Genomic DNA, 19,056 nt, shown 5'->3' with positions numbered 1-19,056 from the left:
TGCAAACTACAACTCAGCAGTCACCGTACACCATGCACCGTACATGCTGGGAGTTGTAGTTTTGCAACAGCTGGAGGCACACTGGTTGTGAAACACTGAGTTGGGTCACAAACTCAGTGATACATAACCAGTGTACCTACAGTTGTTGCAAAACTACAACTCTCAGCAGTTACCGACAGCCAACGGGCATGCTGGGAGTTGTAGTTTTGCAACACCTGGATATCCGTCCCCCCCCCCCAATGTGAACGTACAGGGTACACTCACATGGGCGGAGGATTACAGTAAGTATCTGGCTGCAAGTTTGAGCTGCCGCAAACTTTCTGCTGCAACTCAAACTGCCAGCGAGAAACTACTGTGAACCCCCGCCTGTGCGACTATACCCTAAAAACACTACACTACACTAACACACAATAAAATAAAAAGTAAAAAACACTACATATACACATACCCCTATACAACCCCCCTCCCCTCCCCAATAAAAATGAAAAACGTCTGGTACGCCACTGTTTCCAGAACGGAGCCTCCAGCTGTTGCAAAACAACTCCCAGTATTGTCGGACAGCCGTTGACTGTCCAGGCATGCTGGGAGTTTTGCAACAGCTGGAGGCACCCTGTTTGGGAATCACTGGCGTAGAATTCCCCTATGTCCACCCCTATGCAAGTCCCTAATTTAGGCCTCAAATGCGCATGGCGCTCTCACTTTGGAGCCCTGTCGTATTTCAAGGCAACAGTTTAGGGTCACATATGGGGTATCGCCGTACTCGGGAGAAATTGTGTTACAAATTTTGGGGGGTATTTTCTGCTTTTACCCTTTTTAAAAATGTAAAATTTTTGGGAAAACAAGCATTTTAGGTAAAAAAAAAATTTTTTTTTTTACATATGCAAGAGTCGTGAAACACCTGTGGGGTATAAAGGTTCACTTAACCCCTTGTTACGTTCCCCGAGGGGTCTAGTTTCCAAAATGGTATGCCATGTGGGTTTTTTTTTGCTGTCCTGGCACCATAGGGGCTTCCTAAATGCGGCATGCCCCCAGCGAAAAATTTGCTTTCAAAAAGCCAAATGTGACTCCTTCTCTTCCGAGACCTGTAGTGCGCCAGCAGAGCACTTTTCACCCCCATATGGGGTGTTTTCTGAATCAGGAGAAATTGGGCTTCAAATTTTTAGGGGTATTTTCTGCTATTACCCTTTTTAAAAATTAAAAATTTTTGGGAAAACAAGCATTTTGGGTAAAATTTTTTTTATTTTTTTGACATTTGCAAAAGTCGTGAAACACCTGTGGGGTTTTCAGGTTCACTTTATCCCATGTTACATTCCCCGAGGGGTCTAGTTTCCAAAATAGTATGCCATGTGGTTTTTTTTTTGCTATTCTGGCACCATAAGGGCTTCCTAAATGCAACATGCCCCCCAAAAACCATTTCAGAAAAACGTACTCTCCAAAATCCCCTTGTCGCTCCTTCGCTTCTGAGCCCTCTACTGCGCCCTCCGAACACTTTACATAGACATATGAGGTATGTGCTTACTCGAGAGAAATTGTGCTACAAATACAAGTAAAAATTTTGTCCTTTTACCCCTTGTAAAAATTAAAAAATTGGGTCTACAAGAACATGCGAGTGTAAAAAATGAAGATTGTGAATTTTCTCCTTCACTTTGCTGCTATTCGTGTGAAACACCTAAAGGGTTAAAACACTTACTGAATGTCATTTTGAATACTTTGGGGGGTGTAGTTTTTATAATGGGGTCATTTATGGGGTATTTCTAATATGAAGACCCTTCAAATCCACTTCCAACCTGAACTGGTCCCTGAAAAATACTGAGTTTGAAAATTTTGTGAAAAATCGGAAAATTGCTGCTGACCGTTGAAGCCCTCTGGTGTCTTCCAAAAGTAAAAACTCATAAATTTTATGATGCAAACATAAAGTAGACATATTGTATATGTGAATAAAATAAAAAAAATATTTTGAATATCCATTTTCCTTACAAGCAGAGAGCTTCAAAGTTAGAAAAATGCAAAATTTTCAAATTTTTCATCAAATTTACGGATTTTTCACCAAGAAAGGATGCAAGTATCGACAAAAATTTACCACTATGTTAAAGTAGAATATGTCACGAAAAAACAATCTCGGAATCAGAATGATAACTAAAAGCATCCCAGAGTTATTAATGTTTAAAGTGACAGTGGTCAGATGTGCAAAAAACGCTCCGGTCCTTAAGGCCAAAATGGGCTCCGTCCTGAAGGGGTTAAAGTCAAGTTTCTTTTAAATAGTTTTGTTCTCCTGAATCCAAATAATGGCACAACCACTTATTGTTTCAGTGGTTTAAATATACAATTTACAGTGCATAGTGAAAGTATTCGGCCCCCTTGAACTTTTTGACCTTTTGCCACATTTCAGGCTTCAAACATAAAGATATAAAACTGTAATTTTTTTGTGAAGAATCATGAAGTGGAACGAAATTTATTGGATATTTCAAACTTTTTTAACAAATAAAAAACTGAAAAATTGGGCATTAAAAATTATTCAGCCCCCTTAAGTTAATACTTTTTAGCGCCACCTTTTGCTGCGATTACAGCTCTAAGTCGCTTGGGGTATGTCTCTAACAGTTTTGCACATCGAGAGACTGAACTTTTTGCCCATTCCTCCTTGCAAAACAGCTGGAGCTCAGTGAGGTTGGATGAAGAGCGTTTGTGAACAGCAGTTTTCAGTTCTTTCCACAGATTATCGATTGGATTCATGTCTGGACTTTGGCTTGGCCATTCAAACACCTGGATATGTTTATTTGTGAACCATTCCATTGTAGATTTTGCTTTATGTTTTGGATCATTGTCTTGTTGGAAGACAAATCTCCATCCCAGTCTCAGGTCTTTTGCAGACTCCATCAGGTTTTCTTCTAGAATGGTCCTGTATTTGGCTCCATCCATCTTCCCATCAATTTTAACCATCTTCCCTCTCCTTGCTGAAGAAAAGAAGGCCCAAACCATGATGCTGCCACCACCATGTTTGACAGTGGGGATGGTGTGTTCAGGGTGATGAGCTGTGTTACTTTTACGCCAAACATAACGTTTTGCATTGTTGCCAAAAAGTTTGACTGGTTTCATCTGACCAGAGCACCTTCTTCCACATGTTTGGTGCGTCTCCCAGGTGGCTTGTGGCAAACTTTAAACGACACTTTTTATGGATATCTTTAAGAAATGGCTTTCTTCTTGCCACTCTTCCATAAAGGCCAGATTTGTGCAGTATATGACTGATTGTTGTCCTACGGGCAGAGTCTCCCACCTCAGCTGTAGATCTCTGCAGTTCATCCAGAGTGATCGTGGGCCTCTTGGCTGCATCTCTGATCAGTCTTCTCCTTGTATGAGCTGAAAGTTTAGAGGGACGGCCAGGTCTCCGTAGGTTTTCAGTGGTCTGATACGCCTTCCATTTCAATTTTATCGCTTGCACAGTGCTCCTTGGGATGTTTAAAGCTTGGGAAATCTTTTTGTATCCAAATCCGGCTTTTAACTTCTCTACAACAGTATCTCGGACCTGCCTAGTGTGTTCCTTGTTCTTCATGATGCTCTCTGCACTTTAAACGGACCTCTGAGACTATTGCAGTGCAGGTGCATTTATACGGAGACTTGATTACACACAGGTGCATTCTATTTATCATCATTAGTCATTTAGGTCAATATTGGATCATTCAGAGACCCTCACTGAACTTCTGGAGAGAGTTTGCTGCACTGAAAGTAAAGGGGCTGAATAATTTTGCACGCCCAATTTTTCAGTTTTTTATTTGTTAACAAAGTTTGAAATATCCAATAAATTTTGTTCCACTTCATGATTGTGTCCCACTTGTTGTTGATTCTTCACAAAAAATTACAGTTTTATATCTTTATGTTTGAAGCCTGAAATGTGGCAAAAGGTCGAAAAGTTCAAGGGGGCCGAATACTTTCACTATGCACTGTAAAACCTGGAGTATTAAAATATGTTAGAAATAAGGCTTGTGTGTACTCCTACATATTACTTTATTTTATTTTTTTAATTTTATTCTTCATATCTGACATTACACAATATCCAACATAACATTATACAATATTTAAAAGGAAAAAATATAGCTAATATGTATATACAACATATCAAACCATAAATCAGAATACAAGACTATTAGCGATAGAGTCTATTATAAAAATCTTCTAGGGTAGAGGGAAAAAAATATATATATAGAAACCCTCTCCAATATCATGTTAATAGCTTATAATCTGTCCAGCCATACCCTCCAAATCAAATTAAACTTTTCTTCCTGTCCCCTTTTACAGTATATCGCCTTTTCCCAAGACACTGTCCTCTCCACTTTTCTAATATATTGCTCCATTGTAGGAGCCTTTAGGTCCTTCCAATGCTGAGCCAGCAATTTTCTAGCAGTGTACAATAATCTTGCCAGGGCCAGTTTGCCTGTCGAAGACAAGTGTACACTGTCCACATAGCCAAGTATACAGGTTTTCAGTTCCATAGGGAGCGCTACTTTCCATATCCTCCCTATATAGTCTAGTATACGTCTCCAGTATTCCTGAACCTGCGGGCATAACCAAAACATATGGATCAAATCTGCCCCATCCCTTGAACATTGAGGGCATTTGTCATCAGTACGATATCCAATTTTATATAGAAAGGTGGGCGTTCTATAAGACCTATAAAGAATGTATAATTGGGTTAATCTTGCTCCCTCTCCCAAAGCTTGCATTGGTACATTCCTAAGAATGAACTCCCACTGTTCATCAGAGGTCTCTCCCTCCCGTTGCCATTTCTGAAAAGCCGGTATTACTTGACTAGTCCAGCCCCTAATAGCTAAGTGACAATATACCTGCGAAATGAATCCTTTTTGTTTTTTTTGTTTTAGTATAAAATCCAATGCTATGTCCTTGGATATACTAAGTGGCAAAGATCTTTGCTGGGATTTAAAGGGGTTATCCAGGAAAAAACATTCATATATCAACTGGCTCCAGAAAGTTAAACAGATTTGTAAATTACTCCTATTAAAAAATCTTAATCCTTTCAGTACTTATGAGCTTCTGAAGTTTAGGTTGTTCTTTTCTGTCTAAGTAATCTCTGATGACACGTGTCTCGGGAACCGCCCAGTTTAGAAGAGGTTTGCTATGGCAATTTGCTTCTAAACTGGGCGTTTCCCGAGACACGTGTCATAAGAGATTACTTAGACAGAAAAGAACAACCTTAACTTCAGAAGCTCATAAGTACTGAAAGGATTAAGATTTTTTAATAGAAGTAATTTACAAATCTGTTTAACTTTCTGGAACCAGATGATATATAAAAAAAAGTTTTTTCCTAGAATACCCCTTTAATGGCATGTGATAGCTGCAAATATTGAAAAAATGCTTCCCGGGGCAAATAAAAATCATTCTGAAGTTCCACAAAAGTACGAATAGAGTCATTCCTGACAATGTCCTTTAACCAAACAATACCAAGTTTTCTTCAATTACCAAACCCTTGTAATTTTCTTATCTCAGGTAAGGTTTGGTTCTCCCATATTGGGGTGTATTCATTTAATCTTCCCACCCCCCTGATTTGTTTTACCTTGCTCCAAACTTTATGAATTAGACTAAATGTTGGGAGATATAGATGTTTCTTTATTATAAACTCCCCTTTTTCTAACGCCGTTACTAGATTATTTGTAGCTAATGCACACCTCATAATGCGCATATTATAAGAGGGAGATTCCTCTGAATCCCAGCCCCTGATATGCTGGCATTGTGATCCAAGAAAATATAACCATGGGTTCGACAATGCCAGTCCCCCGTCCATCTTTTCTCTCTGAAGATATTCAAATTTCAGTTTTGGCTTTCTCCCGTTCCAGATCATATCACGGAGTTGGACATTTATCCTGTGAAACAGGGAGAAGGGAAGCCAGATTGGGGGAGTTATGCAAGAAGTAGAGGAGCTGTGGCATAACAATCATTTTTATTAAATTTACTCTACCAATTGGAGAGAGATTTATTTTACTCCAAGCTGTTTTTTTCTTTTTAATACGGTTAAGTAATGGGAGTATATTTAATTTTTCATATTCCTGTATCCCGAGGGAGAGTTCTATACCCAAGTATTTGATCTGTTTGGCACATTCAATTGTGAGGTCCTTGTTAATCTGTATGTATGTAACTTGACTATCTAGGGGGAGTAGGTATGACTTTTCCCAGTTTATAGTTATTCCAGAGAAACTGCCAAAGCGAGTAAACGCCTACACAGTAGCCCGGAGTGAAGGACCTGTGTCGTTCAGGAAAAGTAAAGTGTCATCTGCATATAAAGAGATCTTGTTAGAGTAGTCCCCATACTGGAAGCCCACTATCTCCGATGAAGTCCGAACATATTCGGCCAGTGGGTCCATTGTGATGGCAAACAGCAGGGGAGACAGTGGGCATCCTTGTCTTGTCCCCCAGTTTAATGAAATACTTTCAGATATACCCCCGTTTATTCTGATACGTGCTGTCAGATTTTTATACAACATCTTTATCCAAGATATAAATCTTGTCCCAAACCTCATAGCCTCCAGGGTCGCCCAAAGACAGGGCCACTCCACCGAATCAAAAGCTTTCTGCGCTTCTAATGAAAAAATGGCCTTTCTTTGGGAGAGTCGGGAGGAACCTGTAGACTCAAAAAAACCCTCCTAATATTCGTTGATGCTGATCTGGTCGGAATGAATCCAGTTTTATCTGGATGGATCAGTTTTGCTATCACTTGATTTAAGCACAGGGTCAGTACTTTTGCCAAAAGCTTTACATCACTAGTCAGCAAGGATATAGGCCTATAGGAAGCGGGGTTAAGGGGGTTTTTATCTTTTTTTAAGATGACAACGATTACAGCTTCATTCATTGAGGATGGTAAAAACCCATCTCTCAATGACTGATTGTAGACATCCAGAAGTTTTTTTTTTTACAGGGTTTTTCACAGTTTATAGTGCACGCAGCTTACACAAATATAGACTGCTTAATTTTCCTTGTGTAATTCTTGTCCCTTATTTTCTTCAGATCCTATTGATATTGTTAAAGATCCAATCCCCCCACATGAATATAAGCCTGAAGAGGACCCTAAAGTATACAAATCTGTGAAGACTAAAAGAGGTCCCTTGTCTGATGACTGGATTGAGGACCATAGGAATAATCTTGCCCTGTCATGCCCTATCATGTGTGCCTACAAGTTGTGTAAAGTGGAATTTCGTTACTGGGGCATGCAGTCTAAAATTGAGAGGTTCATACATGATGTTGGTAAGTAAATTTTGATAAATTTATAATGACTATAATAATGCCCTCATAGTCCTAAGTTCTGTTCATATATAGTGAATTCTGTTTATAACAGAAGCCAAAACACTGTCCTGGAATATTTGTACAGCCAGCCCTAGAAGATCCTTACATATAATGGTGTCTGTTTGGATTTTATCGTGGTTTTTGTCATTTTGACAGCAATTATAAAGTTGGCCATTCACATAAGTTAGCCGTCATCTATCTCTCCTGAGGGAAGACAGAGAACTGATAGTGCTTATGGTTATATTTTTTTTCATTAATTGGACAATTCCTATTTGTTATTCTGGTCATACTCATACTATAGTTGTTGGCTGAATTCTCCTTTGGCTGACAGATCTCTCCCAGTTCCTCCATACACATAAACACTTGGCTTGGAATCCAATTCCACATCCTATGGGTGTTAGAAGGCCATCATAGACTATGGGTGGTCAGTCAGTCCTTTGAAAACCAAAAAATATAGAAGTAAATCCCAGCACTCACTGTTTCTTCATGTGATGTGAGTGTTTTATTAACCCAAGACGCGTTTTGGCTATGTAGCCTTTTTCAATTGCACACATACAATGAAACATAAGGGAATATATATCAGGGATCGACCGATTATCGGTATGGACGATATTATCGGCCGATAATCACGATTTTGGGCATTATCGTATCGGCAATTACCTTGCCGATAAGCCGATAATGCCCCGCCCCCCCCCCCCGCACCGCCCCCACCGCACCGCGACCGCCACCCCCCCGACCCGCCCCACCGCACCGCGTCGCACCCCCCACCGTGATGCTGGGCGGTATACCGGTATGGATTTTTGCCCATACCGCTATACCGGTCGGGCACCTCCCCCACCCTCCGAGTCAATAAAAAAATTAAACTTACCCGTAATGGGGGTGGTCCGGGCCATCCTTCCTTCCTGTAGTGTCCGGGGGCGTTCCGGGTGAAGAGTGAACCGGCCCGGGCTGTCCTTCTTCTCCGGCGGTCATCTTCTCCACTCCGGGCAGGCTCCAGCCTAGTACGCTGCATAGACGCCGCGACGTCAGGTGCGTCGCTGCGCACGGACATCACTGCGCAGCGGCGTCTATGCAGCGTACTAGGCCGGAGCCTTCCCGGAGTGGAGAAGATGACCCCCGGAGAAGAAGGACAGCCAGGACCGATTCACTCTTCACCCGGAATGCCCCTGGACACTACAGGAAGGAAAGATGGATAGCCCGGACCACGCTGACAGGTAGGGGGAGAGAAGCGGGTGGCGGTGGCGGCCTATCGATCCCTAATATATATATATATATATATATATATATATATATATATATATATATATATGTGTGTGTGTAACTTCCGTGGTTCAACAATTGCATCAGCTGACATTACATCATCATTACATCATGATTGACAGGACCATGGTCATAGCAACGGACATAAACAGAAACAAAACCTCATGCGCTATGGCGTGGGAGAACAGAAACTAAAACGAAATTATAAAATGTCAGCTGATGCAATTGTTGAACCACGGAAGTTACGCATATACATGTTTGTATGTATATATATTTATATATATGCCATTATATTTCATTGTATGTATGCAATTGAAAAAGGCTGCATAGCCGAAACGCGTCTTGCGTTAATAAAACACTATTGCATGAAGAAACAGTGAGTGCTGGGATTTACTTCTATATTTTTTGGATTATCCCTATCCTCGTGCACCACTCCACTCGAGTGCCGCCCTCCACCTTCTTGAACTTTGACTAATGTTAAGGAGCGTGCACAGAGTATATCGATGTCTGCCGTATCATTTAGTGAAGATGACACAGAGAGGATCCTAGCAGGAGCGGGAGCATCTGCTGACTTGCTACAGATTCCAGCTAGTGAAGTCAAAAAGCGCGCTTTGAAGCGGGAGACCAGGAGATTGACGTCCTATGACCTCCATGCAGTTACCCTAGCCGAATATCACAGAACAAAGAAGATCCTGAGGGGATTGAGGGTGAATCACGGACCAACCCTCTTCAGTGGTTCAACAATTTTATCAGCTGACATTACATCAGCATTACATCATGATTGGCAAGATCATGGTCATAGCAATGAACATAAACAAAAACAAAACCTCATGCGCTATGGCGTGGGATAACAGAAACAATAACATTAGCCATGTGCTTTCATTCATGTTAATTCACATTCAACGGTAAATTAAGTATCTAAGGAGAGAAGTGCACAGTTAGACATTGCAGGTGATGTAAAATAGTTCTGACTGTGTGGTGAGGGATAATGAAACAAAAGGTAATGGTAGGTACACTATATTATATATATGGAATATAGTATATGCGACTATAATTCAGATCAAACTGGTCAATTCCCTATTCAGACCCCGAGGGTCTAATGTATCTAAGCGGTGTGTCCAATATGCCTCACGCTTTCTCAAGATTTTCTTGAGATCGCTGCTTATCTGTAACAATCCTCTGTATTGTCTTATATTGCGACCGAGAAATTGCTTTTTTTTTTTACTGCAGGGGGGTGTGCACTAGTGTAAAAGTACAATCCACCTGTGTCATTTTTCTAAACTGTGGTATCCTGTGTACCTTCTCCTGACTGGCTGTCATTGTGATTCTGGTCTAACATAATTCAGTTTTTCAAAGTAAGAAGAGCGGAATGTGGCCCCTCCCATACGCATATAGGCCCTCATTTACTAAGAGTGGAGTGTCGGTTTGTGTTTTTGCAAGTCCTTTACTCCTTTTTTTTCTGATGCTATTTACTAATCTGTCACCCAATTTCCCTTTCTTTCTGTCGCAGGTTTTTTTTCTGTCTCACAAAATGTATTCTGTGCGACAGAAAAAAGTCTCTGCAAATTGACTACATTAGTGCTTGTACTACTACCCCCATCATGGAACAGGTTCTGTTCCATGTTGGGGGTAGTAGTAGAGGGGCTGAGGGATTGATCGCACCGGGTCTCACTGAGATCCGATCAGATGTTATTAAGCAGGGGAGCGAGCGGGCTGCAATGTACAGTAAACTTTCATTTTTAAATTCCCCACCAGGAGGGCTCCTGGCAGGGTTTTAATATAGAAACGCTGTGGTGGGCAAAGATGTATAGAATCGCTGGGGGGTTATATATCTGGCCCCTCTAGCATTTCTATATATCTTTCCTTCTGCTGCGCTATATCAAACTTAGTGCCCGCTGTGCTTGAATAAATGTACTGCCCCCCCAGTGCTATTATATATCTATACTGACCCCCGCTGCGCATATTTATATATATATACCTACCCCCCCCATCTGCGCATATTAATCATATTTTCTCCCTCCCCTGGCTGCCAATGAATGAAAACTCTATTAGCGGTGGAGCGGAAGGTTGCTGCATATCATGCTGTGGGGGTCAGACATATGGATATATGTCTGACCCTCACATCATACATATACAAATGCCGGCTCACCGCTATGAATGACAAGTAATCTATTAGGAGCAGCAACGCGAGCCTCCCTGCACTGCTTTACTTGTCATTCATAGCGGTGAGCCGGCATTTGTATATGTATGATGTGAGGGTCAGACATATATCCATATGTCTGACCCCGACAGCATGATATGCAGCTGCTCCCCGTTATGAATGACAAACTCTCCGCCACTAATAAAGTTTTCATTCATTGGCAGCAAGGGGAGGAAGAAAATATGAATATTAATATGCGCAGCTGGGGGGGGCAGTATATATATAAATATGTGCAGCGGGGGTCAGTATAGATATATAATAGCGCTGGGGGGGGGCAGTACATTTATTCAAGCGCAGCGGGCACTAAGTTTGATATAGCGCAGCAGGGGGAAAGATATAAAGAAATGCTGGAGGGGCCAGATATATACTCCCCCAGCGATTCTATACATCTTTGCCCACCACAGCGCTTCTATATTAACCCCTTCCCGCAGACTGCCGTTTATAAACGGCGGGTTGTGCAGTGCATTCGCGCAAACCACCGTTTATAAAAGGCATACAGTTAACCCGGCGCTGCGCAGCATCGCACGGGTTAACTGGCAGAATTCCCGCGGCTAGCGGCGGGAGACTAGTTCTGCCTGACATCCCAGGACATCTGTGATTGGTCCTGGGATTAGAGCCCTGTGATTGGTCCCTGTGGACCAATCACAGTGTCTCTGTGTCTTTGTAACACTAACACCAGCTCCGAAGCTTTCAGTTCAGTCAGAATAGCGATCGGAGCCGGTGTTAGAGTGTTACACTGTAGCAGAGTGACAGAATATTGTTAAAAGCTAAAATTTCAAGTAAAGGTACTAAGAAGCCCCCCTGTAGCGCCCCATACACTGCTGCTGCTGCCGCCGTCTGAAGTCCGCAGCCTGTCCGATCTTCAGACTGCAGTGAAGATCCTAGCGACTGTCACTGTATATAACAGTGACAGTCTTGTATAAATCTATGCCCCAGTAGTGCCCAGCAATGCCCATCAGTGCCCACCTGCTGCCTCCTAAGTCTGCAGCCTGTGTGATCTGACAGGCTGCAGTGAAGATCCTAGTGACTGTCACTGTATATAACAGTGACAGTCTAGTGCCCAGCAGTGCCCCTTACCCTGCTGCTGTCCTCCCTGTCTGAAGTCTGCAGCCTGTGTGATCTGACAGGCTGCAGTGAAGATTCTTGTAACTGTAACTGAATATAGTTACATTTTACAGTACAGTACAGTAATAAAAAGTTTCAGTTCCCAGAAGTGTTACAGTGCCCCGTACCCTGCTGCTGATTCATTCATTCATTCATTTGTTCATTCATTCATCAACTGCTGCTGTATCCTGTGAACAGGCTACAGTGAAGAAATTGAAGTCTGTCACTGACCATAACAGTGACAGTGAAGAATAATATAAATTACTGTCAGTGCCCCTGAAGTGACTGTAACCCTTTAATCCCATCACCACCTCGCACACCTCCATACTACCCTTTTACATTTTTACCTAGTGCGTCACTGATTTGTGACAGCAGTGACAGTTCACCGCTGTTTTTTTTTTTTTACTTCTAGTGGCGCTTTTTGTTTTTCCGTAGTTATAAAAAAAAAGTAAAAAGAAAAAAATATGTAAAATATATATTAGTTATTAGTGACATCTTATAGTACTAATGGTGCTGTTACAGTTTTTTTTTATCTATACTCTCCACACCATGAGCTTAGTGCTAGGGATTTAGGACAGTGATGACAGTTCGGCACTGTTTTGCTGTTCGCAGCGCGGTTACATTTTGGTTGTTTGCTTCCGTAAAAATTTTTTTAAAAAAGTTTAAAAATAATTATAAAAAAATTAAAATACTAAAAAAAATATAGTTTTACTGTTGTACATACAATATGTCAAGGCATTGCATGTACAGCACTGAGGAGGCATATGCCTTCTTGGCATCTTCCTCTGGTTCAGATAGTGGGGAAGAGTTACTATATTTGTCCTCTTCTTCTTCCTCCTCCTTCTCTGATTCTGACGAGGAACCTCCCCGCCACCGCCCTAGGCCAGGTCCTAGTACCAGTATTGAGCCAGGTCCTAGTGCCCTCTCTGAGTGGGCTCCAGCTTCAAACTTTATACCCCATTTGCCTGAGTTTGTGGCCCCTGCAGGCATCCGTGTTGACACCACGGGGTTAAAAGAAGTGGATTTTTTTCAGCTCTTCTTTTCAGAAGAGTTGCTTAATTTGATAGTGGAGGAAACCAACCGGTATGCTCAGCAATTCATTGCGGCCAATCCACAGGCTAAAAAAAAAAAAAAAATGTCGCCCTTTTGTTTAACATAGGCATAATTAAAAAGCCCACAATTCGCTCCTATTGGAGTAATGATATGCTTTACCATACTCCACTGTACTGGTCGGTCATGCCAAGGGCTCGGTTTGAAGCCCTCCTCAAATTTCTACATTATGCTAATAATGAAAATTGTCCACCTCCCAGTTATCCAAATTTCGATTGCATGTATAAAATTTGGCCCATTACATAGTTACATAGTTACATAGTTAGTACGGTCGAAAAAAGACATATGTCCATCAAGTTCAACCAGGGAATTAAGGGGTAGGGGTGTGGCGCGATATTGGGGAAGGGATGAGATTTTATATTTCTTCATAAGCATTAATGTTATTTTGTTCCAGGAATGTATCTAATCCCGTTTTAAAGCTGTTAATTGTTCCTGCTGTGACCAGTTCCTGAGGTAGACCGTTCCATAAATTCACAGTCCTCACGGTAAAGAAGGCGTGTCGCCCCTTGAGACTAAACTTTTTCTTCTCCAGACGGAGGGAGTGCCCCCTCGTCCTTTGGGGGGGGTTTAACCTGGAACAGTTTTTCTCCATATTTTTTGTATGGGCCATTAATATACTTATATACGTTTATCATATCCCCCCTTAAACGTCTCTTCTCAAGACTAAACAGTTGTAACTCCTTTAATCGCTCCTCATAGCTAAGATGTTCCATGCCCCATATTAGTTTAGTCGCGCGTCTCTGCACGCTTTCCAACTCCGCAGTGTCCCTTTTATGGACAGGTGCCCAAAACTGAACAGCATATTCCAGGTAAGGCCGTACCAATGCTTTATAAAGGGGGAGTATTATGTCCCTGTCCCTCGAGTCCATGCCTCTTTTGATACATGACAATATCCTGCTGGCCTTGGAAGCAGCAGCCTGACATTGCATGCTATTCTGTAGTCTGTGATCCACAAGTACACCCAGATCCTTCTCTACCAGTGACTCTGCCAGTTTAATCCCCCCTAAGACATACGATGCATGCAGGTTATTAGTACCCAGATGCATAACTTTACATTTATCCACATTGAACCTCATTTGCCAAGTGGATGCCCAGACACTTAGTCTATCCAAGTCATCTTGTAACTTATGCACATCCTCTATAGACTGTACTGTGCTACAAAGCTTGGTGTCATCTGCATTGTAAACTATTTAAATCAAAAATTTTCAGAAGTGTGCACCCCAGAAAAAGAGATTGCAGTGGACGAATCTCTTGTGCACTTCAAAGGAAGGTTGCACTTTAGGCAATACCTGCCTAACAAACGGGCCAGGTATGGGGTAAAACTTTATAAATTGTGTGAGAGCGCAACAGGCTATACACACAAATTTAGAGTTTATGAGGGGAAAGACTCTAAAATAGAGCCCCCAGAGTGTCCCCCCGTACTAACAACAACTGGAAAAATAGTATGGGATCTAATTCACCCCCTGCTAGATCAAGGGTATAACATCTACCTTGATAATTTTTACACAAGCGTCCCATTACTACAATGCATTTGTGGTGTACAAACGTGCAGGAAATACATGCACATACCTGCAATTCCAGGAAAATTTTATTAAGGACTTTCTGTTTGGGGATCAGGAAGGGGAGGGAAACAGAGCCACAGGATCTGAGAACAGAATAGTTCCAGGGCAACATTTTCCTGGGGTCGTTCCCCGTAGAGAATCGGGGAGTAGGCAACAGAAGCGGTGTCGGGTGTGCCCCAAGCGTGGCATTAGAAAAGACACTATCCACCACTGTGAGACATGTCCCCACAAACCCAGTCTGTGCATTGAAGACTGTTTTAAAATCTATCACACAACATATGATTTCTAAATTTGTCCCCTTTAACTATTTTTAGAATGACTTTGAATAACTCTACCCAATGCACCCTTGGAATGACATGTGAGCAATTCAATAATTTCCCCTTTTTCTCCACTACACTATTTCCAAAAATCTAATTGGCAAACCCCTAATAAAACTAAAAATTCCCATTATACCCCTAGATGAATACCTTGGTTGGTATAGTTTTATATTTTCAACATTTTGCTAAACCTCTAACAAAACAAATCAAAATTCCATTATACCTCTAGATGAATACCTTGGCAGGTATACTTTTATTTTCACCATTTTGCTAAACCCCTAAACAAAACTTTAAAACATTTCCCTTATGCCCCTAGATGAATACCTTAGCAGGTTCCCGCTGTTCTGGCACCATAGGCGCTTCCTAAATCGGACATGCCCCCCAAAAAATTATCTCTCCAAATTTTGCTCCTTCCCTTCTGAGACCTGTAGTTCACCAGCAAAGCATTTTACGTCCTTTTATGGGTTATTTCCTTGCTCAAGGGAAATGAGGCTACAAATTTTGGGGTGATTTTTCAGCTATAACCCTTGTAAAAATGCAAAATTTGGGGGAAAACAAGCATTTTAGTGATTTTTTTTTTACATATGCAAAAGTCGTGAAACCCCTGTGGGGTATTAAGGTTCACTTTACCACCTGGTTACGTTCCCCAAGGGTTCTAGTTTCCAAAATTGTATGCCATGTGTTTTTTGTTTTTTTTTGCTGTCCTGGCACCATAGGGGCTTCCTAAATGTGGCATGCTCTCAGAGCACTTCCAAAAAGCCAAATGTGACTCCTTCTCTTCTGAGACCTGTAGTGCGCCAAAAGAGCACTTATCATGCCCATATGGGGTGTTTTCTGAATCGGGAGAAATTGGGCTTCAAATTTTGGGGGGTATTTTCTGCTATTACCCTTTGTAAAATTGTAAAATTTTTGGGAAACCAAGCATTTTAGGTAAAAAAAAAAATATTTTTTTTTTACATATGCAAAAGTCGTGAAACCCCTGTGGGGTATTAAGGTTCACTTTACCCCTTGTTATGTTCCCCAAGGGGTCTAGTTTCCAAAATGTGATGCCATGTGTTTTTTTTTTTTTTTTTTTTTTGCTGTCCTGGCACCATAGGGGCTTCCTAAATGCGGCATGCCCCCAGAGCAAAATTTGCTTCCAAAAAGCCAAAATGTGACTCCTTCTCTTCCGAGACCTGTAGTGCGCCAGCAGAGCATTTTTCACCCCCATATGGGGTGTTTTCTGAATCGGGAGAAATTGGGCTTCACATTTTGGGGGGTAATTTTTGCTTTAACCCTTTGTAAAAATGTAAAATTTTTGCAACATCTGAAGTGGCACAGTTTGGAAACCACTATACGGTGGTCTCCAAACTGTAGCCCTCCAGATGTTGCAAAAGTACAATTCCCAGCATGGCCAGACAGTCATGGATGCTGGGCGTGCGGTTCTGCATTATCTGGCCCTTAATATGTTGCAGAACTACAACTCCCAGCATGCCTGGACAGTCTGGGCATGGTTGGAGTTGTAGTTTTGCAACATCTGTAGGGCTACAGTTTAGAGACCACTACTTAGCGGTCTCCAAACTGTTCTTCCCCAGTTGTTGCATAACTACAACTCCTAGCATGCCCAGACTATCCAGGCATGCTGGGAGTAGTAGTTCTGCAACATCTGAAGGGCCAGATATTGCGGAACTACACGCCCAGCATCCCTGACTGTCTGAGCATGCTGGGAATTGTACATTTGCAACAGCTGTAGGCACACTGGTTGGGAAACACTGAGCTAGAGTCTGTTTCCTAATTCAGTGATTCCAACCCGTGTGCCTCAAGCTGTTGCAAAACTACAACTCCCAGAATGCACTGACAGACCGTACGTGCTGGGAGTTGTAGTTTTGCAACAGCTGGGGGCACACGGCTTGGAATCACTGAGCTAGAGTCTGTTTTCTAACTCACTGGTTCCCCACCAGTGTGCCTACAGCTGTTGTAAAACTACAACTCCCAGCATGTACGGTCTGTCAGCGCATTCTGGGAGTTGTCATTTTGCCACAGCTGAAGGTTTGGGGTGCCCCCCCTCCCATGCAAATGTACAGGGTACATTTACATGGGCAGGTTTACAGTGGGTTTCCTCATACAAGTTTGAGCTGCAGCAAATTTTCCGCCACAGCTCAAACTCCCAGGAAACTTACTGTGAACCCCCGCCTGTGTGAATGTACCCTAAAAACACTACACTACACTTACAAATAATAAAAAGTAAAACACTACATATACACCCCCTTACACGTACCCCCCCCCTCCCCCCAATAAAAATGAAAAATGTCTCATACGGCAGTGTTTCCTAAACGGAGCCTCCAACTGTTGCAAAACCACAACTCCCAGTATTGCCAGACAACCATAGACTGTACTGGCAGGCTGGGAGTCTTGCGACAGCTGGAGGCACCCTGTTTGGGAAACCCTGCTGTAGGGTTTTGGTGGTCCGCCCCTATTGCAAATTCCTTATTTAGGCCTCAAATGCACTTGGCACTCTCTCACTTCAGAGCCCTGTCGTATTTCAAGGCAACAGTTTAAGGCCACATATGGGGTATTTCCGTACTCAGGAGAAATTGCATTACAAATTTTGCGGGGGATTTTTCTCCTTTTACCCCTTATGAAAAGGTAAAGTTGGGGGCTACACCAGCATGTTAGTGTAAAAAATATAGTGTATATAGGTATAGTGAGCCCACAGGTCTTTGACAAATTTCCGTTAAAGTTGGACATAAAAATTAAAAATGTGTTGTTTTTTTCCCCATGAAATGCTGGTGTTACCCCAAATTTTTCATTTTCACAAGGGGTAATAGGGAAAAAAAGGCCCCCCAAAATTTGTAACCCCATTTCTTCTGAGTATATAAATACCCCATATGTGGATGTAAAGTGCTCTGCAGGCAAACTACAATGCTCAGAAGAGAAGGAGCGCTATTGGGCTTTTTGAGAGAGAATTAGGCTGGAATTGAAGGCTATGTGTGTTAACAAAGCCCCCATGGTGCCAGAACAGTGGACCCCCTCCATGTGACCCCATTTTGGAAACTACACCCCTCACTGAATGTAACAAGGGGTGCAGTGAGCATTTACACCCCACAGGTGTCTCACAGACTTTTTGAACAGTCATCCTTAAAAATGAAAAGTTTTTTTTTTCATTTGCACAGCCAACTGTTCCAAAGATCTGTCAAATGCCAGTGAGGTGTAAATGCTCACTGCACACCTTATTAAATTCTGTGAGGGGTGTGGTTTCGAAAATGGGGTCACATGTGGCACCATGGCCCCTGATTTCCATTCCAATCAAATTCTCTCACCAAAAGCCCAATGGCGCTCCTTCTCTTCTGAGCATTGTAGTTCACTGGCAGAGCACTTTATATCCACATATGGGGTATTTCCATACTCCGAAGAAATTGGGTTAAAAATTTTTGGGAGCTTTTTCTTCTATTTCCCCTTGTGATAATGATTTTATTGAAACATTTTTTTATTATTTTTATGTCCTAATTTTATGAAATTCCGTGGGTTGTTGAGGCTAAATGTACCCCTTGTTACGTTCCTTAAGGGGTGTAGTTTCCAAAATAGTATGCCATGTGTTTTTTTTTGTTTGTTTTTTGCTTTTCTGGCACCATAGGGGCTTCCTAAATGCAACATGCCCCCCAAAAACCATTTCAGCTAAATTTGCTTTCCAAAAGCCAAATGTGACTCCTTCTATTCTCAGCATTGTAGTTCGCCCGCAGAGTATTTTACGTCCTAACATGGGGTATTTCCATACTCAGAAGAGATGGGGTTACACATTTCGGGAGGCATTTTCTCCCATTACCCTTTGTATTTTGGAAAAAAAATTGCACTTTAATGAAAAATATATATTTTTTCTTTTACACATCCGACTTTAAGGAAAAGTCGTCAAACACCTATGGGGTGTTAAGGCTCACTGGACCCCTTGTTACGTGCCTTGAGGGGTGTTGTTTCCAAAATAGTATGCCATATTTTATTTATTTTTTTCCTGTTCTGGCACCATAGGGGCTTCTTAAATGTGGCATGCCCCTCAAAAACTATTTCAGAAAAACTCACTCTCCAAAATCCCATTGTTGCTCCTTCCCTTCTGAGCCCTCTACTGCGCCCACCGAACACTTGACATACACATATGAGGTATTTCCTTACTCGAGAGAAATTGGGTTACCGTATATACTCGAGTATAAGCCGACCCGAGTATAAGCCGAGACCCCTAATTTCAACC

The 19,056-nt window shown here is 42.0% G+C and overlaps 1 protein-coding gene across 9 annotated transcripts in view; it reads left to right on the top strand.

Moving 5' to 3' along the window:
- Positions 1–19,056, top strand: part of PITPNM2 (phosphatidylinositol transfer protein membrane associated 2) — a 431,574-nt gene that overhangs the window by 254,682 nt on the left and 157,836 nt on the right. For all 9 annotated transcript variants that reach the window (XM_056535625.1, XM_056535614.1, XM_056535577.1 and 6 more), the window contains one exon: positions 7,009–7,245. In XM_056535625.1, the coding sequence (XP_056391600.1) occupies positions 7,009–7,245 (237 nt within the window). The remainder of the gene's footprint in view (positions 1–7,008; positions 7,246–19,056) is intronic.

Source organism: Hyla sarda, chromosome 1, assembly GCF_029499605.1.
Source record: "Hyla sarda isolate aHylSar1 chromosome 1, aHylSar1.hap1, whole genome shotgun sequence".
Lineage (NCBI taxonomy): Eukaryota > Metazoa > Chordata > Amphibia > Anura > Hylidae > Hyla > Hyla sarda.
This window is presented reverse-complemented; position numbering and strand designations above follow the sequence as displayed.